The 23,366-nt window shown below is 40.6% G+C and overlaps 1 protein-coding gene across 17 annotated transcripts in view; it reads left to right on the top strand.

The window, feature by feature from the left end:
• The first annotated feature begins 1,464 nt into the window (after positions 1-1,464).
• CREM (cAMP responsive element modulator) overlaps positions 1,465-23,366 on the top strand; it is a 66,354-nt gene continuing 44,452 nt past the window's right edge. For 10 of the 17 annotated variants that reach the window (XM_065873029.1, XM_065873028.1, XM_065873024.1 and 7 more), the window contains exons 1-2: positions 9,267-9,286; positions 19,262-19,382. In XM_065873029.1, coding sequence (XP_065729101.1) covers positions 19,266-19,382 — 117 coding nt within the window. In that variant the 5' untranslated portion in view covers positions 9,267-9,286; positions 19,262-19,265. Of the gene's footprint in view, positions 1,806-9,188; positions 9,287-19,261; positions 19,383-20,432; positions 20,434-21,404; positions 21,447-23,366 lie in introns of those variants that run through there. The other 7 variants (XM_065873006.1, XM_065873004.1, XM_065873007.1 and 4 more) reach the window with 6 other exon arrangements.

Here is a 23,366-nt window from a genome sequence, read left to right as displayed (position 1 = left end):
ATTGTGTATGACATTCACATCTTAGTATACATTGACTTAGCACTCATACTTGCATTTTGAGACCTTTATCTAATGGATTCTACCTATAAGAATGTATACGTTGTTAAAGAAATTTAGGAATAAACAAGTAGGTGGAGAACAATGTTTTGGAAAGGAGAGTGTTCACAATTTCCCCTAAATCACTCGAAGCTAAAAATCTATTCATCCAGCACATGGTCACCCTTGACTAAAACGAATGTTATGATTTTTCAGGTTTAGCAATCTGGTCTTTTTTTCTTCTCTTTCCTTCTAATGACTCCTTTTTTTTTTCTTTTTCTGAGCTAACATGAGCTGTATTGGATTAAATGTTCTGTGACAGCCCTACCTCAGCACACACACAAAAGGACTTGGTTAATTTTTAAATTTAACTTTTTCATTAGTGTCTTAGTGTTCCTCATTAAGAAATTCATTCTTACAAGGAGGTGGAGACAGGCATCATCTATCGCCCCGGAAGGAAGAATTTCAAAACTCTGCCAATGTGGAAAGGAGGACGTGAATTTACCAGGTGTTTATCCTCTTATCTCCGCTAGTACGCATTACAGCTGCCAGTAGTTCGGATTGGTCGTAATCTAGCACTGAACAGTTCAGTATTTTCCCCTGAACTCCACTGGGACTCTAGTATTTCACAAAGCTGCCCTTCTTCACCTGCACTACGTGGATTATGCTTTTATTTTCTTTACTCAGCAACTTTTCAAGTAGTGTCCTTGACGGCGGTTCTCGGCGTGACCCACTCCTGAGAACCGAAGGTCGGGCGTTGGGTCACCGTTATAACCGGCTTCCTGGTGTAAAACAGGTGACTGTTCTACCGGCCGGGGCCGCCCCTCTTACTGGAAAGCCCCGGGTTCCCAGCTGGACGAAAACGAAACTCTTCCCTCTTCCAGGCGGGGGCTTTTGCTTGTTACCAAAAAGCCTTTCTGTCCTCTGTCACATCACCAAGTGGGGACCCCGCTGTATCTCCGTGACACTGACGCACAGACAGGGTCGTCGGAAGTTGGCAGCGGGCGCGGTCTCCGGGCCTTGCGGCCGGCGGCGTTGAGGTGGGGTCCGCAGGATGCGCCCGCGGGCCTCGGCTGGCAGCTGGCGACTCCCCTAGGTGAAGCGACTTCCACGCAGGACACAGCCGCAACCTCGGCTCATTTCCCAATCGACTGGCTTCCGGGAGTGGAGGCCGCAGGACAGCTTCCGGTTTCCCCGCCCGCCCCTTAGGCCCCGCCCCCGACGCGGTCTTCCTCCCCAACCAGCCTACTTCCTCCTCCCGGCCTCGCCCCTGGCCCCTCCTCCCCCGTTCTCAGACCCAACTCCTTCTAGTCACCAACCCTCAGGCCCCGCCCCCAGCCACGCTCCTCCTCTTCGTCCTCGGGCCCCGACCTCCTCCTCCCCCACCTCAGACCCCGCCCCCAGTTCACCCTCAGCTCCGCCCCTCAACCCCCCCTCTCCCGCCCCATTCCATTCAATTGTTGGATTGTCGGCGCCGCACCCCCTCCGGCGGCCGGCAGGGGGCGGGGTTCGAGCGTGGATTCACGCGGCGTCCCCCGGGCAGAGGCAGGTGCAGCGCGGAGCTGGGCCGGTGGGCGGGCGGACTCGAGGCCGCGGGCGGGCGGCTGCGACGTCGCGTTGGGTCGCGCTCGGCGGGTAGGCCGCGGTGGCCGCATCAGTGCTGACGTGGAGCGACGTGGGCCGGCGCCGGTCCCGGTGGGGCTTGTCGTCCCACCTCCTCGCGTCCGTAAGCAGTGACGAGGCCCGCTACGTAAATTGCTTCGCGGCGGGTAAGTGGCGCGCCGGCCGGCGGGGCCGGCGGGGCCGGCGGAGCTTAAGGCGGGGGCGACGGAGAGGGGGCAGGGCGGAGCGGTTAGCCCCAGCCGCCCCCGCTGTTTGCCCCGCGCACCCGGCGGGCGCTTTCCGAGGGGCCACCTCTCCGGCTCCGAGGGAGCGGAGGCCGCCGGACAGGCGGGCGACGTGGCTCCGTCCTCTCTCGTCGCTCGCCAGAGCCGCCGCCTCCCGGTCCTCGCGGCCCGAGACCGAGCGAGAGGGACGCTGCCACGGCGCTGCTGGAAGGCGCGCCGCCCTTGTTCCCCGCGTCCCCTTTTCGCCGGGACCAGTCAGCCCGGCAAGGCCCCCGGAGCCGGAGCGCGAACTGAGAGGGACGCGCGTCCTCGGACGTCTTCCCCGCGGTCCCCGCCGGGACCCGGACCCGGTCCCGAGTGTGAGCCACTCACGCTCCCTGCGCGGCTCGGGAAGGGGCGGCCGGCCGGCCGGGGTCAGAGCGATGCTGACCCGCGGGACCAGCGTCGGTCCGCACTGGAGGCCTTGTAACCGGGCGGCTCACCGGAGCGGCTTCCGAACAACTTTTCCTTTCCTGCCTAATTCGCCGGGCTGCTGGGAGTGCAGCCACCCTCCCTGGAAACAAACACAAACCGAGATACGCAGGGCTAGAGGTCCAGTGTGAAGATTAGATTACATGAGTAATTCGTGTTCTCTAGTTTTTTCCCCGTGGGTACCATGTTTTTCTCCTAGTCTTGATCCTGCTTTTGGATAACAAGCTGCTTTCCCTTCAAAGTCGTAGTCTTTGAACTTAAAGGAACTTTTTTCCCCCAAAGAAAGGCAAATTGCAAACAATGTATTTTGGCCAACTTATGCTAAGTATTAAGATACTGATGTTTAAAAAGCTGCTTATTGATCCAAACGCAGCTTTTCAATGGATTTGATCCTGGATGAGTAAACACTGAAAGCATTGTCATGTTAAGTGTTGGTAATGACACAAACATTTTTGGTGCATCTGTAAATAGTTCGGTGTAAGCAAATGCTTGCCCAGTGACTGTTCAACCTGGAGTCGCTTTGGTGAGTGTGAAGTTGTAATTACACGGATGTTTTGTGTACACATTTTATGAGTGTATGAATAAATTTTTATTGAATGTGTAAACACAAAGGAGCTCTTTAGTCTTTGTTTTCACATTGTCCCAGCAGTTTACTGAAATTGGGTGAGTTTAACAAACTCCAGACTCCATAGACTACTCTAGTTTCCTATTGGGGCAAATCACTACATGATTAAAATATGAAATCATGTTTAAAATTATGCATATTTCATGAAAAGTAAGGAAGAGTTTCAGGTTGTTAACATACGTAAGGAATACTGACTGAATCTTTACCAGTATAGACGTATATTCCTGATCCTGTTTTCCCCAACCTGGTATTCTCTACGGGTTAATATTCGGCCAGAAAAGTAAGTCAGGCTTATTGTTGAAGTGGGTAGTCTATTGGAAAGTGCTTAAATGTCTTGTCCCATTTAGGTAGACTTTTAAACATAAAACTGAACAATGCAAACACTTAACAGTTGAACCATTGATGTTTTGACATGCAATCAGTATTGGTCATTAAGGAAATAAACCTGAAATGTCTTTGAATTCTGTTAAGTATTTCTACTTTATTGAACTGATGTCAACAAATATAAAAGTCAACTTTGATAATAGCAGTGTGTGCATTGAATACAATTTCAATATTATCAGTACAAGTATATATATATTGTAAAAGTATAGATTTCAAGGAAAGTGTTTCTCATCCATTATACATATGTAGAAGTAAACATTTAAAATCATTTTGTTAATTTCATTTTAAAGAGCACAGGGCGTTTAAAATACTTTTTACCATGGGAATCACACAATAAAGAGTGCCCTGTTCTTAAAAGTAAATCTCTCATTCATGGATTTTCTTTTAATGATGCTGTAGGATATCCAGTAGCCAATAAGGGAGAATGAAGAGGAAAACCTAAGGATGACATTAGCTGGGATTTATCTAAATATTACTCATGACAACACGCCAAGTCTTATTGGTATAATACAGTTATAGCAATTTTTAAAAATACCTAGTTTGCAAATCTTGACTGACCTTCCCAGGAGTGTTATGGGAAATTACTGGCAAGGTATATGTGAAACCATTTTGAGTGAAGGCATGAGCTAGTAGGTTATTTAGCACTGTTTAAATAACTCACTGGTGAAGAAGGATGCTTGCCTCCAAGAAAAGCTTACTAGCAACTTTTTGTGAGGCTCTTTTGAAGTCTCTCAGTTCTCCCCAAATGGGAAGCATCTTCATGCATACTTTCTGAACAGAAAAGTACAGCCAGACCAATCAAATGTCAAAATGAAACCCTGTGAAATTTTAACAGTGGGGTTCATGTGATTCTGACATTACTTTTGAGAATTCCAGAAAACAAACTCAGTTTCTTCAAGGTTATCTTAGTGAAGTTTTTGTTTTTGTTTTTTTAACTCAGCAGATTTAAAATTAGACCATCCTAACTCAGAATGTCAAATGTCATAGAGTTTTGTTCATATTCTCAAACAGCCTCTTTTTTTTCATTGGTAGCACAAAAATTATTTTTTTGCCTAGAAATGCTTAGGAATTTATATCCTAGCATTGATTATGATGAGAGCTTCCAGCTCTGGAATTGGGACAACTATATATCACGCATAAAGACACTTGGGATGCTTTTGCACCTCTTAAAATTGATGGAAGAGTTATATTGAACTTATTTAGGCATGTTTCTACACTTAGGTACTAGTTTTGTTCATATACACAAGATAGGACCAACTTAGGTAAGTATAATAACGTTGATATTCGTTTCTGTGAACCTTAGCTAATTCCAGTGTCATATACTCTTTCCCAGATTTGCTAGTTAGTAGTCAATGCAGTTGTACTTTATGTGTAAATAAATGTTTTGAAATGTACTTAAAGTGCGGTAATGAAGTGTTCTGTTGAAAGAAAAGCCCTACAATGATTAGCCAAGCAAATAACTTCCCCAATAGATTGAAAGTTATGTTTCCCTTCAGGAAATGGGGCGGGGGCTCGGCCTGGCGGGGTGTGCTTGGAAAGGGGGAGATAGGCCATGACTATTTGAATTTCATTTTTCATTTCCTCCTTAGCAGTGGATTCTGCTGTTCGGTTGACTGAAATAGACGAAAGCAGGCACCAGGTGGGGAATGAACTGAAAAAGGGATGCTTGAATAGTTAATCCTTTGGTGATTTTAGTAAAGAGTTTAGATTTCTTAAATAATAATGGGTATCTGAAGCAATTAAACTGGAGTGGCCTTGAATCTGTATTAGAATGCTGCCTGATTTTCTGTATGATTCATATTCAAAATAGTAAAGACAATATTTACAAGTGTTTCAAATAATTATTTAGAAGAACTGTTCCTGGCCACTTCTGTTTTTACACAAAAGTGTAAAACTTGTTATTTGAAAGTTATTCTAACTTTACTTCACAAAGATTACAAAACTTTGAAAGTGGCATAATTTCCTTATACTACTACTGTATTGCTTTGTTTTTCCTGTACTAATCTCCTTCCCCTAAAATGCATAATAACCATAGGCGCATCCCTGTCAACTTCACACACGTGGCTTTTTGTAATTACAGTTGACTCTTGAGCAACGTGGGAGTTAGGGGCGCCGACTGCTGCTCAGTTGAGTATCCCTGTATAACTTTTGACTCCCCCAAAACTTAACTGCTAATAGCCTGCTGTTGACCAGAAAACCTTACCAATAATGTAAACAGTCAGTTAAAGCATGTTTTGTATGTTATATGTATTATATACTGTATTCTCACAGTAAAGTAAGCGAGAGAAAAGAAAATGGTATTAAGAAAATCATAAGGAAGAGAAATACCTTTACAGTACTGTACTGTATTTATCAATACCATAAATTTATGAGATGAATCATTTGTCTGTACCTACATCAGTATTGTCATATGATACAAAACACTGCAGATGTAATATGTATTACTGACACTTGACATCAAAAATGAAAAGATAATGTGAAAAAGAAATCTGTATTTATTTATAGGTATAACGATTCATACATTAATAGCGCAGAAGCAGCAATATGATTGCCTAGTGTAATTGATATGATTGCTTCACGGTAGCCTAGCCCAAACACTAATGAATGAATCATTGTAGAAATTTATGGCATACAGTATTACAGTCATATTCATAATACAGTATTGAAAACATTGTTACTTTTTTTAAAAAAACCACTTACCTGTGATGATAGCTGATTTGCAGTTCCTCCAACTATGAGAGAGAGGAATACTGTACAGTAATGTAGTTCTTTGAAAGCAAAGTTATAAAACAGTAAGAAAACTAACACATTATTTTTATTAAATATCACCTTATGCCTGTGTAAGGATAGACTAGTATCTATATATATTTTACACTTTCATGACATACCTTTTTCTTTTTTCAATAATTATAGGCTATGAGTTTCATCTGTGAGTTTTTCAGCTTATTGCAAATCTCCAAAAAATTTTCCAATATATTTTAATTAATTTATTTATTTGTTTTTATTTATTTTTGCTGCGTCGGGTCTTAGTTGCGACACGCAGGACCTTTGCTGAGCTGTGCTGGATCTATCGTTGTGGCGCGTGGGCTTCTCTCTAGTTGCGGCACGTGGGTTTTCTCTCTCTAGTTGTGGTGTGTGGGCTTAGTTGCCCCCAATGACACGTGGGATCTTAGTTCCCTGACCAGGGATCGAACTCGTGTCCCCTGCATTGGAAGGCAGATGCTTTACCACTAGACTACCAGGGAAGTCCCTCCAATATATTTATTGAAAAGAATTTGCATATAAGTGGACCCATACCGTTTCAAACCTGTGTTGTTCAAGGGTCAACTGTACTTCTCTCTCCTAGCTAGCCTGCCTTTTCCCAGTTTCTTAATTGACTTGGTTGAGGAGGACCAGCTTTACAATGTAAGCTTCACATTCTTCTCCTACTTTCTTTCAAACCTTACTTGCTTTGCTGCTTAAATCATAGTTAACCTCTGAGGATCTTCTACTTTCCCAAAGAGCTAAAACCTTTCTTCATCCAGAACTCAAGAAACAGATTATACTTTTCTGTGTTCTTTCTCTTCCCGCTTCCGTTAGAGGTGTACTTCCCTTTATTCCACGTTCTTTTCTTTTTGTTTTGACCGTGCTAATTGCAGTGGGGTCTTTATTTTGCCTTTCTTGCAAAAACCATAGCTAATAAGGGGTAGAACTCAACACCCAGATCAACCTCCAGTGCCACACTGTTTATATCGCACACTGCTATGCTACGACCACTAGACCGCGTTGCCACCTCAGGAACTGGGGACAAGGGAAGTGGGGAATGAAGAGAGAGGACTCCTGGATAGGGTGGCTGAGCCGATGGTGATGTCACTCCCCGATTGAGATAAAAGTACAGCAAGAGGTGAGATGCAGAGCAAGAGAGTTGAGGTTAGTTTTAAACATTAGACTTGAGGATCTCTGAAGAAACCGTTAAGAGATGTCGAATAGGCAGATACATACAGGCTAGAGCTCAGGAGAGAGAGGTCCAGGCTGGAGGTGAGATTTGAGACACATCAAGAGGGGATGAGGCAGCCTAGGGGGAGAGTGTGGAGGTGTTTGTGACTGGAAGCCTTGGAATACCAGTACTTAAAGAGTGGGCCAAAGGAGACTAAGGCGAAGGACTGGATAACTTGGAAGGGAAACATGAACGTGGTGTCCTGAAGAGTTCAAGGAGGGCGAAATTTGGGGAGTAGGAAATGCTGTAGGCATGTTGAGGATAGGGACTAAAGATCATTCTTGAAGATTTGGCAAGCAGGTGATCAATCAGTGATGATTTCTTAGAGAGTAGTTGGAATGAAATAATTCTCTGATGAGCCTGAGTCAGGATCAGGTTTATCTCATGGTCATTATTCTGTTGTGAGGCTAGTCAATTTGCTCTCTTGATGTCTTGTGATGGGGTGGCAGGAAGCTGAGACTGTCTTCAATGCTGGCAGCCTCTGGGAAGAGGAAATGGGTGGCTGTTCCCAGACTTCACCAAATACCTTTTTCTACTTTTTGAGTTCTGAATCTTAATGTATTACTTACTCAGAAATTAAACCAAAGAATATGGTATTTCCAGGAGAAATTGGGAGTTACTTCTCTCTTCTTATATTGTGCCGTGCTCATCATTATTATTCAGATAATATTATCATTATTCCTTGTTTAAACATCTGTCTCCCTCATTAGAACCGAAGCTGCTGGAGATCAGGGACATCTTGTTACCTGTGTCTTGGTGCCAAGCACAAGGGCTGGGGTATCTTGGGTGCCAGTCACTGTTTAATAAATCAGTAGCCCCTGCCCTCATGGTTACACAGTTGTTATGGAAGATAAGATGTCCCCACATAAAATGCCAGTGTAATATAACACAGAATAAGGTTTAATCTGAAGGAATGTCACCATCCTTCTTTCTTGTTCATGTTGTAGGTTGCCTGGTTCAAGTGCCTTACCTTTCCACATTGTTGCTATGGTTGTGTGGGGGCAGGTGGTAACAGTAACCATTGTCCTGGTGCCCGTAGTAAGTTGCAGCACACTTGCCTGCTGACTCAGTTTCCAAATTGGGTGGGATGGTGTGACATCATTTTAGAGGGACCACTTAGGAGGGAACCCCAGAAATAGCATGTTTGTTGCCAAGCATCTCTGTTGCTGGCATAGACGCCTGGAAGGAACTTAGGGATGCGGGTGTTGGTCCTTTCAAATCTAAAACAAATTGAGGGCTCACTGCTCTCCTTTTGTCTTTTTCTTTGCCAACTTTACTTCATTCAGCATGTCAAATGTGTATTTTAAAGAGATATTAGTAAAAAAAAAAAAGGGGGGGTTTAATTGCTAGAGTGTCTAAAACAGCTTTTTTAATGGATTAAAGGCTATCAGAGGAGATTTTAAAGGAATGGTTACTATTTTGTTTGCAGTTAAAATTCTTTGACAAAACCCAGTTTTGAAGTTAAGTAAATGAAAAATAGTTGACAAATTTGTTTCAGTGGAATGAAATTTGAGAAGATGATAGATTCATTCAGTTTATTAAGTGATTATTATTTTAAAATAGAGCTGATACTTACGAGCGATTTGTAGTGTGTGTAAAATAATTTAAGCAGCACTGCACTCTCTTCAGTGGAAAATGATAAGTAGCACATGATTTAATTTTTTTGAATTTTTTCCTAAGAAAATTGTATAGAAGTAAGTTGGAAAAAAGTACGGAGTTGTTTTCACCTCTCTATGCTGTTTTTTTGTTTTATGGAAATTAGAGTATTCTGGTGTAGTTTTGAGAGATTTTAATTTTTTTTAAATAAAATCTTATGATCTGCCAACTCGACATTATAATTTTACTGCAGGATAAATAAAGAAGAAAACGAAGGAGCAAAGCATTGACTACAAATATCTTAATAATGAGCAAGTGTGGCAGGAAAAAATATATTAAAACAAATCTAAGGTAGGTGGATATATTATTTTTCTATTCTTTTGAAAGTTCTACTTAGAGAGCTTAAAGTTAAAATGATGGATAAATTAATGGTGTATATCTATGTACCATACATATGTATGTGTATGTGTGTACGTATATATACACATTATAATAAAAAATATAATAATATGTACCCAAATTGCTCAGCTGCTCAATTAAGGAGTTTCTCTTCCACCATGTGCTGTGTGAGGCAATGCAGAGGATAGGTGGACATTCACGGGCAGCTCATTCTAAGCGCTGGCCTTTCCAGTCAGAAAGGAGATTGCACTTAAGGATGTGGACAGAGTTTTCGTTTTTCTGCTTACACTTGTACCTGAAGTTGTAAAACAGAGGGAAGTCTCTACCAAGCGTTTTACAGAAATCCAAATATTACTTATCAGGTTTTCTTTTAGTTACTTTCAGAGACATTCTAGTTCATCCATTGGGTCTAGCATCAAAAAGAAAATGAATTTTCTTTGACAGTTTTGGTAAAACTATTTAAAAATAGATTATAGAAACAACTTTAATAATTTTTCCTTTTGCTGCTGGATCCTATTTTTAAAAGAGGTGAAAATTTTTACAAGGGTAAATATAGTTGCTCTGCAGTGTAATTTGTCTTTGCAAACTGGATACAACTAAGTAAGATTTTAGAAGTTATTAGTTCACTGTACACTTTAATTATAATTAGGAAACTGCCTTTGTCTTATTTTTCATTTAGATATTTTTGGTCTGTATTCCTTTTCTCTTCTTTGTTCCTATCTTTTACGAACACTTTCCTCCGTACTTATGATAGCATTTCTTTAAAATGTTTTTCCTTTTTCTTCTGGTTTTTCCTTCCATTTAAATATCTTGTGTGTTCTTGAAACATAGGTACGCCGAAATAACTTTGGTCATTAATTACCTCAATATTTCTGTAATTGTAAATATCATTTTTACAGATATATTCCTTTGTATTCATTTCTTGAATGTATATTATACAAATCATATACAGACAGTACTGTACTGTTTGTTGTAGTTCAGTATTTTGGGGAGTTTTTGCAGTATGACATAGATGTTCTACTAAAGGCCTAGAAAATAACAGAGTAAGCAAACAAATACAATTCTACCCCCAACCCCTAAAAGTAGTTCACCCTGGAAGTCTTTGAAAATTGTGCTACTGGATGGATCCTATTCTTTTAAAACATTAGTTATATTAACACTTACTGAACTGAATCCCAATATATTCAGAAAATATTGGGATAACATTTACTTTTCTGTTGAAGAAGAAAATGGTTTGCCAATAATATAAAAAAGATTTCAGAGGAAATATTTAGCTTTCATAAGAAAAGAATGTTCCTACTTCCATTAATCATTTATAAATTTAAATATGCCCATTTTAGCAAATCCTTATCTGTTCTTTAGAATTGTGGAACTGAATGTTTGCCAGTATTTTGCTTACTGTTAGCTTATGGTGCTTAATGGACTTTTTAATTTGTTTTAGTGTTTTTTATTGTTTTATCTCATACGTTTTTATTTTTAAATATTCTGTAATTTATATTTCCTAATTGGTCTTTTTCTGTCTAATTTGGATTTGTTTAAGATTAAAATATTACATAATTAATTTATAGATTACTCTATTAATACTAGTATAACTATGATTAAAATTTATTACAAAAAGTGAGATTTGGGGGAAAATATTGTATGTACACCTCTTTAATTTTCACTATAAAGTATGTATGTAAGTGAACATACTTTAAAGTATGAAATCTTTCAAATCTTTCATACTCAAATCTTCACTCATACTTAAAGTATGAATCTTTCATAAAGTATGAAAGATTAAAATGGATCTTTCTCTTACACTTTTTAAATAAATTCCATCAGGACTACTGAGGCTGACTTACAGATGTTAGTGTTGATGTACATCATTTCCAGCTGAGTTCTGGGTCCTGTATTTCCTGCTGAGTTAGTGTTTGAAAATACCCAGTACAGTGCCTGACCCATGTTGAGCACTTAAATGTTAATTGAATCTTCAGCCCTGAGTCCTGGCCTGGGTTGGTTTTTAGTGGGTTTAGGCGGTGGTACTGGAGAACAGTTGGATATAGATCAGCAGAATGAACTTAGTTGAAAATGACAGAGTGTGTAAATTGGTAGTGCTGACCTTACTCTTCTGTAGATGATTTTTACCTTCAAATAAATTTAGTATCAAACTTTTACTGAATGACATGTACTGGGCACTGTACGAGGCACTCCAGGAGAATAAAATGGGATAAGATCTACATCCTAGTGGGAAAGACAAAGCATATCTAAATGAAGATTGTGACAACAGTTGCAGCATACTCAAAAGCGCAGCATTGGTTAAGATGTATCTAAACGGGACTACTGCTCAGGGCACTGGCTGTGGAAGGACCCCTGAGGTCACAGTCACAAGACCTCTTGTTCACCCTCTATCATGCAGTCTGTTGTATCCTCTGTAGAAAGTCACTTAATCTCTCTGAACCTTATTTTTATCATTTTAGTAACACCTAACAGTTGCGTAGTCTTCCAGAATAGTTGATTAATTGGCTTATTTAATGATTATGGTAGATTCTGTACTAGGCACTGGGAATACATCGAAATCTAAGATGTGGTCTCTGTTGCACACACTGTGCTAGTACTTTGTGGACAGATGTGATATATGCTAGACAAGTGCTGAAATGGAGGGGATTGCACAAGATGCTTTGGGAACTCAGAACAGCGTAATTGTGCCCAAGGCTATTCGAATAGGCTTTGAAAGATGGTGTCCTTGAGCCAGGCTTTGAAGAACGAGTAGAAATGCGCCTGTTGGACAGAGAAGGAGTGAAGGGCATCCCAGGAACAGGGAAGAGCAGATATAAAAGATTAGAATTGGGGGAATAAGATGTGTATTTGACCAACAAATGGCTCATAAGGAGGCTGGAATGCAGAGTGTGGGAAGGAATGGGGTGGCTGGAGATGAGGCTGTAAAGATAAAATGAGGTCACATTGTGAAAGAAATTGAATGGCAGTTTGGTTTGGTAATTGAGAATATGAACTTTGGAAAAAGACCTTAGTTCGAAACCTGGCTTTGCCACTCAATACCTTTGTGGTAAAATCAGATTCTTAACCTCTTTATGTCTCCTTTTCCTCACCTCTAAAAGAAGAACTAGCTATATTGCCCTTATAAAGTTGTTAAGAATGAAAACTAGTAGGCATTTACCACATGGTAAGCACTTGACAAACGGTAGTTGTAGTTAGGATTATTGTGAGAAGTTTGGGTTTTATCCTGTAGCCAATAGGAAGCTCCTGAAGAGTTTTAAGCAGAAATATGTTTCAGAAAGATAACTGTTGGCAGGACAGTGGTGGCAGAGAAGAGGACTGAATTGTTCTTTGGAAGGTAGAATCATCCCACCTGGTGATGACACTGTAGGGAATGAAAGGGAGAGGGTATCAGGATGACACTTAGGTTTCCACTGGAGCAGATGGATTGAAGGTGGGGCCCCATTTCCTGAGGTGCGAAACTCAGAGAAGGAACATGTTTGTGGAGGAAGAAAAGGAGTTAGTTTTGGACCCATTGAGTTTGAGGTACCTGCAGGACATCTATTTGGAGATGTTAAGTAGGCACTTGGATATGATTCTGGAATTCAAGAGAGACCTCTGGGCCGGAGATCTAGATTTGAGAGTCGTAAGCTTAAAGCTGGTGCTTGAATCTAGAGAAATGGATAATATTACACAGGAAGAGATTTGAGAGTGAGGCCAGAAGGCTAACCAGAGTCCTAAAGAATGCAGTGTTGAAGGTTAACACTGAGTAGGAGAAGGAATTGGCAAAGGAGCTTGTGGAGAAATTGTCAGAGAATTGGATGAGAGCAGAAAATCAGTATCGTGACCTCAAGATAGAGTCCCAAGAAGGGAGATGTCAGCGGTTTTGAGTGCTGCTGAGGGATCAAACAAGATAGGACTTAAAATAAACATTGGATTCAGTGACTGAGATAGATTACCCTTACTAGAGAAGTCTTCGTGAGGCAGAAGCCAGTTAGGGGTTGTCTGGGAGTAGGTAGGAGGTGAAGAAATGGAGATAGTGTTGGCAGTTCTTTAAAGTAGCTTAGCAGTGAGAGGAAGAAGAGAGGTTTGAGAGAGCAGCTAGAGAATGACTTCTGGTTCAGTGGTTGTGTGTGTGTGTGTGTGTGTGTGTGTGTGGTTGGGGAGACTTGAACAAGCTTAAATCTTGGCAGGAGGAAGCCATGGGGAGGGCAGAGGGTAATTGTTAGTGTAATGCCCCCACAGCCTAATGAAGAGGGATCCCAAGGACAGACAGGAATTTAAGTCTGGGGAGTTGGAAGCAAGGGAAAATGCAGGTGTAGATGTAAGTGGATTTGTTGATTTGGTGGCAGGAAGTTGAGGGGGTTCTCATCTGAAACAGGAGGCAAGGTCTCATGTGGAATGTGATAGTAGGTGAGCTCAGGGATTTGAGAAGAGGGAGACTTGAAACAGTAGCAGAGAATGGGAGAGTAAGCTTCCAAGGAAGCAGTAAGATTGCTGCTTATTTGAGGTTGAAAACTGGATTCAGTAGCCTTAATAATATTCTCTTCTTAAATTTTGTTCAGTATTGTTCATTGGTGCAGGCATAGAGGAGACAGAATAGGTTTTATCTGAGATTGGTATTTACTAAACAGATAAAACAGAAGGAAAAGGGACAAGGGAATTTAGGGTATTGGGAAACAGCAGTTAAAATGAGAAACTATGGATTCTAAGCTGAGTAGGACGGGATGTGAAGAAAGGAGGAGGCTGATTGAAAGGGAGAAAGTAGTGGTCTAGAGATCAGTGTGGTGGAAATACAGGCGTGATGGGAGTAATTGAGGGTGGGTGTGAGCTGGGAGGATAGGATATTGGTAGAGTGGGGTGTCAGAATTAATTATTTCAGAGGTGGAGCAGTTTTGGACACTGACAAGGTCCAGTGTATGGCCAGCCCCTCAGGTAGAAGGCTGTAGGGGAGGGAAGAAAGTCATTAAACCGAGGCATCAGGGTGAGGGATGGGTCCTTTGTTTTGAGGGTGGAACATAACACAGAATGGTGGAGAGGAAAGCTTTTTTAAGTCAGGTGCCAAAATCTTCAGTGTCAATCCTTGAAAGTAGAAGCTGATGATTATCATATGGATGAGTAGTATCGGATGGTACACCCAATTACCTTGAGGCTCCGTGAACAAGAGTTTTTATGAAGGAGCAGAGGAAGCACAGCTGGGAAATAGTGGGGATCAGTGAGGATGCCAAGTCAACATTGGGATCTTGATTCAGTGTGGGAAGACAAACAGCTCCCTCTTGAGGCGGGGTGTGGGGGGCTTTGGGAGTTCCAGGCAGCACATCGCAAAGGCTTCGGAGGAGAACAGGAGCGAGCAACTGTATTATGGGGGGAAAGGAAGCACTGGTTATGAGAGTGAAAATGAAATGTGGGAGGAGCTTGTATCTTTGACAGTGGCTGGGGAAACCAGAATGTGAGATGTTAATGGATATGATTCTGGCATAGGTGAAGGAGCATTGCAGTTTAGTCATGGCTTACAGGGGACCTTACTGTGATATGTGAGTGGACGGTAGCAGTTGTGAGGAGCATCAATGCAGCTGCTTGGTCCAGTGCTGGGATAGGAGGTTAGTGGATGATGCCAAGTGTGGCAGGGAGGATGAACGGGGGTGGCGGGGAGGGGGGTGCTGCTAACCTTCCATTTCTGCCTTTCCTCACTAGGAGGCTCAGGGCCTCATGGCATCCTGATCTGGCTGGTATTTAGCTATATGGATTTTTTGGTAGTTGGTGTGGTACTCACTCACATACAGACACATGATTCTAACTTTGGAGCTTGAATGGATAGTGATGCTCTTTACTGAAAGAAGGAATATAAGAGAAGGGATAGGTGTCTGTGAAAACTCCAGGTTAAGTTGCTCACTTGGGGGGGAAGCACAGATACAGATTTGGGAGTCAAATGCATATAGGATTGAGGAAGCCATAGTATGTAGACTGAAAAAAGTAAAAGGGCAAAGGATTGAACTCTGGGGAATACCCAGGAAAAAAAGGGAACGTGAGTGCATGAAATACTGTGTATAAAACACTTTCATGTGTAAAACAGTTTGAAATGTTTAATAACTTATGAAGTCTTTCATTATATCTCAAAAAACAACTCCTGAATACCTTAGGTTTACCTTTTTAAGCATTAGTGCTTTTTTTGGTGGGAGTCTTCTTGGATTCTATTATGTATACTCCTCTTTCCTTAAATTATACAAAGTATAATTATTTTCTTTCTTAATGACTCAGGATAGTTATTGTAAATATCAGTTATTGAATTTTAACTCATAAATTCTTCAATTTCCTGAATATAAAGAACTAGGAGACTTTACCCTGTATGGGCCCAAATTGCTACACACTTGGAATTCCTTTAATTTTAAAAAATTTTATTAATGTATAGTTGATGTACAATATTATATAAGTTACAGGTGTACTAATACCGTGATTCACAATCTTTAAAGGTTCTACTCCATTTTTACTTACTATAAAATATTGGCTATATTTCTTGTGTTGTACAGTATATCATTGTAGCTTATTTTAAACCTAATAGTTTGTACCTCTTAATCCCCTACCCCTATCCTGTCCCTCCTGCTTCCCTCTTCCTACTGGTAACCACTAGTTTGTTCAATATATCTGGGAGTCTGTTTCTTTTTTGTTATATTCAGTAGTTTGTTGTATTTTTTAGATTCCACATATAAGTGATATCATGGAGTATTTGTCCTTCTCTGTCTGACTGATTTCACTTAACGTAATACCCTCCAAGTCCATCCACGTTATTGCAAATGGCAAAATTCCATTTTTTATAGCTGAGTAGCATTCCCCTGTGTATACAGACCACATCTTGTTTATCCAGTCATCTGTTGATGGACACTTAGGTTGCTTCCATATCTTGGCAGTTGTAAACAGTGCTGCTGTGAACATTGGGGTGCATGTGTCTTTTCGAATTAGTGCAGGGGGTTGGATATACACCCAGTAGAGGGATGGCTGGGTCGTGTGGCAGCTCTCTTTCGAGTGTTCTGAGGACCCTCCACGCTGTTTTCACGATGGCTGCACCAACTTACATTCCCACCCACAGCCACACTTGGAATTCTTGACCTGTTTATTATATTCTGTATATTTTCTCCTCCCCTTACCCTATTTCCAGCTGTCACTTCTTATATCCAGTATGTTTAGAAACCAGATAAATGAGAATTGTATTTACAATTAAATTGAATGGGTTTAGAGTACCAACTAGGTACTCCTCATTTTAGAAGTTTCAGTTTACGAACTTTGGGCCATTTGTTTTGCCTGTTAACAGGTAACTCTTGGTTATTGTCTCGTTCTTGACTGAATTTTAAGATATCAAACAGTTGAAACGTTGTACAGTGTAGATGCTGAAGGACCTAGAGTAAAGGAGCATCTGAGTGACGTGGACATCTCTTCTCTCCAGAGTATTAAAAGCAGTTCTTAATCTGGATCCCCCCAGCCTTTCTGGCCATACTTTCACCTGTCTGCTCTGCCTCTTCCCCGCTAGATGTAGATAGGCTCCCCCCAGGGCTCCCCCACGCCTCACCACGTTCCCTACTACAGTCGGCTACTCTATTTTCCAGACATTCTCCGTATTTTCCTTCCTCTCATGGTCCTCCTGTCCTTTTCTACCTGGTGAAATGCTTCTCATCCTTCAGTATACAACTCACATGGCCCCATCCTCAGGCCCACTTCAACATTCCTTCCTATGTTTTCCAAAGCATTTCGTACATAACATCCTTCACACAGTTTAAGAAGTGTTCATTACTGGTCTAACTGATAGAATTTACCAATAAGCTAAGTTTTTCTCAAATTTTAATATATATCAGAATCTCTTGGATGTAAAAAATTAGACCCCTCAGAAAGTTTGAATCAGTAGATTTGGGGTTGAGTCTGGGAATCTGCCTTTTTTTTGTCTTTACAAGTGTATTTGTTAATTCTGATACAGGTTGTGCGAGGACTATACTTTGAGAAACCAAGGCCCAAGTGGTGAATGATTTCCTTCAGGGCAAGGATTGTGACTTAACTTTTGTATTCTCAGGGCCTGTCATGTATTGTAGATGGTGCTAAAGGAATGTTCCTGAAGTGGGGAAGGCCTTTCAGCGTATAATGTTTGAGTGGAGACTCAAATTCTTGGCAGAGCCTAAAGAGAGCTTTTTTTTTTTTTTTTTGCCGTACGCGGGCTGCTCACTGTTGTGGCCTCTTCCGTCACGGAGCACAGGCTCCGGACGCGCAGGCTCAGCGGCCATGGCTCACGGGCCCAGCCGCTCTGTGGCATGTGGGATCTTCCCGGACCGGCTCGCAAACCTGTGTCCCCTGCATCGGCAGGCGGACTCTCAACCACTGCGCCACCAGGAAAGACCCTAAAGAGAGCTTTTAGTAATGGTGTAAGAAATAGCATAAGACAACATTTCTCAAGTTCTTCCCAAAACACTTCTGCTAGGACTTGCTTTGTGGGAAGAGGGTCTAGGGGAGTCAGATACTTTTGGAAAATGCTGCCTATTGGATCTGCACCCTCCACCCTTCTCAAGTCACACTGAAATATTCAAGCTTCTGAGAAAATTCTGCAGCAAATAAACCCTTTTAGTCCCGGATATTTCAACCTCTAGCTAAGCGTGTCCCCCTTACCCTCTTTTCTCAGATAATACCTTTTCATATCTTGCAGAATTAAGTGTTCTAGGTATTCTCTTTGGGAACTGCTCACAGCAAAAGTAGAACCGCAGGAATTGGCAGTTTTTGCAGGGGCATGGCCTCTACTTACCTAGAATTGGACAGTCCATGTTGGGAAATAATAAGAAAAGAGATAAAGGAATTGGGGAATGTTGAGGGAAAGACATTTTTTCATAGTAGACTCTAGATTTTTATTTTTATAATTGCTCTAAATTGTCATGTTCAGTTGTAAGTATTAAAATGTCTGAATAGGGAGAAGTAATTCTAGGTGTAGTATAGACTACAGCAGACAGCTTTGAGAACAGAAGACTTGAATTCAGGTAATGTTTGTTGAAATGCAAAAGAAGGTATTAAGTAGATGAAGGATCTGTAGGATCTGGTTACTAATCAAATCTGGGAAAAAAGATCTGGACATGTCAATTCAAAGTTCTAATTTACCTGCATACTTTCTGGATATATATTTAGTCTACTAAGGTGAAAAAAACACACTATATTATTGACAACTGAAAAGATATACAATAGCAGGGAGTAGTTCCTATAAGTTTTTGGAATTTGATTTTGCTTATTTTTTGTTTGCATTTTATATTTTCTAGTAGTAGGGTAACATTATAATATGGTTTACCATCTATCTAGAAAGAGTCTATATAGAAATAATTAAATTGAAATTATAGGCAAAAAGATTATTGCATAAGTTTTTCCTGGAAAAATTAGATTCTCCTCTTTAAGTAAAGGGAGAGCTGCAGGACAAATGGTCAACTCTGAGTGATTCAATTTGACAGGCTTTTTTATCAGCAGCTACTTAGTGCTGACAAAGCAGATACATCTTTATATTGTAACACATTTAGTTTAGACAATGTGGAAGTTCTTTCATATTACATCATAATGTAAAGCAGGTTTATTAGGCCGTGAGAGTCATAGAATATTTAAACTTCATGTAAAATATAAAACCTAACTTTATCACTAATTTATGCAAGAGGGCTTAAAATAATTATCAAGGAGGCTTTATTATAAGATTAAAATTTTTTTTAAATAAACTAATTCCATGGAACATTTTGTAGTGCTCCCTTGGTAATGTTCATACCCAGTGAGCAGAGAAGGTGCCTTTAAGTTTGGAGAGTTAGGACTCTGCCACTGAGTCTATTTCTTGAAAATAGAAAGTAGTACAATTGGATGATAGAAATGAATATCAATCAGAAAGCCAAGTGAACACAGATATTTCAGATATTCAGATAGGGCCTTAATACTTCTTCCTTTTTATTGTCTTTCCAGACAAATGACCATGGAAATTGACTCTCAGCAGGATGGAAGTATACCAGATTCTGTGGCAGAGAGCGAATCTGCTCACATGCAGATGCAGACTGGTCAAAATTCAATCCCCACTTTAGCTCAGGTAAACTTAATGTAGGCAACAGGCAGGCACCAATGAAAATTAGCCTGTATGGGAATGAGAATTGTGTGCAGATTCTGTTTTCTTGCAGTTGGTCTTAAGTTTCCCCTACTCCCCGGTTATCAGCCATTCTTACTGATTTGACTTGGAAGAGAAGATATGTGTTTGAATTACTTTTGCATTGTAACAGACACTATGTAAAGGAAAAACAAAACCCCCTCCATAGTATGTATGTAATCCTATTATCCATAGTATGTAATCCTCAATTTATTATTTGAGAAGTTCAGTAATTCCACATTGAATTCAATTCAGTAGTTTTATATTCTTAGCTATAAAGATGGCAGAAATCTTGCCATTTGTCCAGTGTATATTTGGTTTAATCTTTACTTTCTTTTTAGTTAGGTCTTAAACTTTGAATTAGTTTCATTTAGAGACCACTGATATGAGTTAGTGTTTGTTTTTCAGCTCTTATTTTTAGATATCTATAAAAATATGTAGTAAAAACAATCACATTTATTTAGTTCATCAAATACTTACTGAATCCTTCCTGTATCTAGGCACTATTCTAGATGTGTGGGGTATGTATTTCCTGGCCTTGACATCTCACGGTTTAGTGGGGTAGAGGTGTTTGAGGGGTAATTCTCGCTGTGTAAGAAGTATTGTGGGGAGGGAGGAAGATGCAAGAGGGAAGAGATATGGGGATATATGTATACATAGAGCTGATTCACTTTATTATACAGCAGAAACTTACACAACATTGTAAAGCAATTATACTCCAATAAAGATGTTAAAAAAAAAAAAAAAGTACTGTGAGATGTTACATAGGAATGATTGAGGCGTGCAGCGGGGGAGCAGCCGGTTGACCAGGAGTGCTTTGTAGAGGATTTTACTTTTGAGCTGGACACAAAGTGTGAGTAGAGGTTGACGGGTGGAAGAGAGGGAAGCGTATTCTAGGCCAGGGAAGAATGTACAAAGGCAGAGGATGGGGGTGGGAGCTGCAGCGTTGAGGCCAAGTGGAGCCGCGTGTCTGGCCTGGGAAGTTGAGCTGGTCAGGGTAAGCAGAGGGTGGTAAACATTTGGGAGCATGGACCATCCTGTGTTCTAAATGTTCCTGAGACATTTTCCAGTGTTCACTGTGTTTAAGACACCAGCGACTGTGTGTGGGTTGGATGGGGACCTCAGCGAGCTGGGAGCGGGTCGGGGGGTTGGGGGGTGGACATCATTTGAGTGGCATCATGGTGATGTGGGGTGCAAGCAGTGGAGAGACTCCTGTAGTATCTTGAAGGGAGAATAGAAACGACCGGATGGCTGCCTGGAGAGGCCTTGGGAGCGCCAGGCACCTCCTGGGTTGTCTCCGGCCAGACTGGCTCCTGTGAGGCCTCTATTTTCCCAAGACACCCACGCACCCAGCCTGCTTTTCTTTCCTCTTTCAAGTTCCCGACACCCACTTGCTCCCTGGGGTTTTCTCCTCACAAGTGCTTTGTGGAGCTACATCTCCATGGCAACACCCTTCTTTGTTACCCCAGAAAACAGGCATTCAGACCTTTGCTATTTTTTAAGAAAGCAGCCTTTTTCTTATTAAAAAAATGCGTGTTCATTGTACAGAATTGATAAAATATGTATTATTAGAAGAAAATTGAAGCTAACTATAGTCTTAACGTCCAGAAATTTAATTGTTGTTAGCATTTTGGTGTTTATCCTTTAGTCTTTTTGTCTGTGAAAATAGAAGAGAATGCACATATATCTTTTGGTGAATTGGGGGTGTTCTAGAGTTTTTATAACTATGATTCTTGGTCTATAATTCTGCCCTTTTGCTGAAGTGGTAGTTGAAAGCAAATCTTCCTTCTGCCGCCACTTCTCTCCCTTTAGGTACTGGTTTCCTGTCCTCCACACATGCAGTTTCCTCCGGCCTTCTGGGCCTGCACAGTCAAAACAACAGACCTCCATTGTCTAACAGTGATAGTTGGCAGTTCTGAGGACCTTCATTCAGCCTGGGTGACACCCAGCCCCGTGAGCCTCAGTCAGAAGTTGCTAAAGAGGTCAAGTAATATGAAGTCCAAAAAATAACCTTGGATTTATGAGGTTTTGGAATTGAATAGGTCCAGTGAACAGAAACCTAGCTTTAGTAGGTTAGAGAATAAATAAGAGGGAGAGGAAATTGGAAGTATAGATTCTTCAAGAAGTTTTTCTGTGAAATAATAGATAACGATGGGTTTGTGAAACAAAGGAGTGAGAACTGGGGTGTGAGAAAGCTGGGAGTGTTAAATAAAATAGAAGGGGGGAATAGAGACTTGTGAGAAGGCTGAATCACAGAACTAGAAAAAAGCTGTGGTTTACATTTACAATGTTTATTACTTCCTTAAAAATCTCAAATATATCAAATGTTGATAGACATTAAATCTGGATAGCGAGTTCATAGACCTGCTATGTTATTCTGTTTTCTCTATATTTAAAATAGTTGATCAAAAAAATAAATTATGGTTTTTGTCTTTCACATACTAGGAATGTTAAGAGATTAAGAAGAAATCTGTATGCTGAGTCATTGATTCTTTTGGTTAACTAAGAGTTATCCTCCATGGATATGAGGCCATAAATCCTCTATGGATCATGATATTTTGCAGAATTGGGACACAGTTCTTAGCAGTCAGAATTTTCTAAACGTAATTATTAATTTAGATTCTTGTGATGCCTGAAGCTGTTTATTTATGAGTATTCATTATTATTATGCAATATTATATAATAGAAGGATTAGGAAATCAAACTGAAATTTTATTAAGCCTATAATGTATGCTAAAAGTGACTGACTGACTCTTCCGAATAATTCCCAATGTCATTGTATGTACTTGCCAGTTACTTCATTTAAACTAGAGGATTGTGAATTCTCAGATGTTTTAGACTTAAGTTCAGGTTTGTATAAAGAGGAATTTATAACAGTTACTTTCCTTTTCACATGGTCTAATTATCATTAAGTAGTGTCGGAACAAAGGGTGTAACCAGAAGGTTCAGCGGGTTTGATCCTTTGCCTCTGGTCATTTGATAGTGGTAGTTTTGAGTATCCTGGCCTTTCCAGAGCTTCTGTTAATCAAGTTAACACTGAAAATTGTCCCAGTTACGAAGATCTGAAAACTTGAGCTTGCTCTTGGCCCTCACACCTCTGCTCTGCTGACTGATTGAGGGAGGCTGGAGTTCTCAGTTTTCAGTTTTTCTGTTTTATAACTTCCCAGATATCAGTGGAGCCTTTCCCTTCTAACTGTATCCAATAGTGAATAGAAGTCACGTGGTGACAGTGTCAAAGGGCTAGAGGCTGGAGTGGCAGATCATCGAGGTTGAGTACTGTGACTTGGATTTCTTCTTGCCTGAATTAGTTTTTAAAGTAGATTTGTTTGTTTGTTTGTTTAATTGAAGCTGGAATCTTGTCTGGTAAGTGTATGTGTTGATACATATATAAGACTAGATTCTACCCCCATCCCCACCCTTCCCCCCTGGAAAAACTCTTGGTGGTAAATGGAAGAGTCTATTTTATATAACCAAGCCAGGAGGAAACCCTTTCCTAAAGCTAAAACGGTGAAAAGCAAAATTACTGTATATACAGGTAGTTTTTAAAATAATATTTACAGCCTTTGGAAATAATATAATCCTTAAATGGGTAATGGGAAGTTATCATTTCTTTTGTGATGAAAGATTTCAAACATATACAAGAGTAGAATAATTCTCCCGCATATATATGTAGAAACTTAAAAATTATTAAGATTTGGTAGCACTTGCTTCATTTATCTTCTTTTTTTTCTTTTTGTCGAAGAATTTTAAGCAGCTCTGCAGATCTCAGACATCACCTCATGTCATTCCTACTTTCTTCTGGGTATGCAGCTCTTAAGAGGTTATGGAGACATTTTCCTATATAACCAAATGTCATGATCATACCTAACAAAAGCGAGCATAATTCCTTGGTATAATATGCACTCCATGCTCACATTTCCCCATTCATCT

The sequence above is a fragment of the Phocoena phocoena genome, chromosome 2 (genome assembly GCF_963924675.1).
Source record: "Phocoena phocoena chromosome 2, mPhoPho1.1, whole genome shotgun sequence".
Lineage (NCBI taxonomy): Eukaryota > Metazoa > Chordata > Mammalia > Artiodactyla > Phocoenidae > Phocoena > Phocoena phocoena.
Note: the sequence above shows the minus strand (reverse complement) of the source record. Positions and strands in the feature narration are given on the sequence as shown.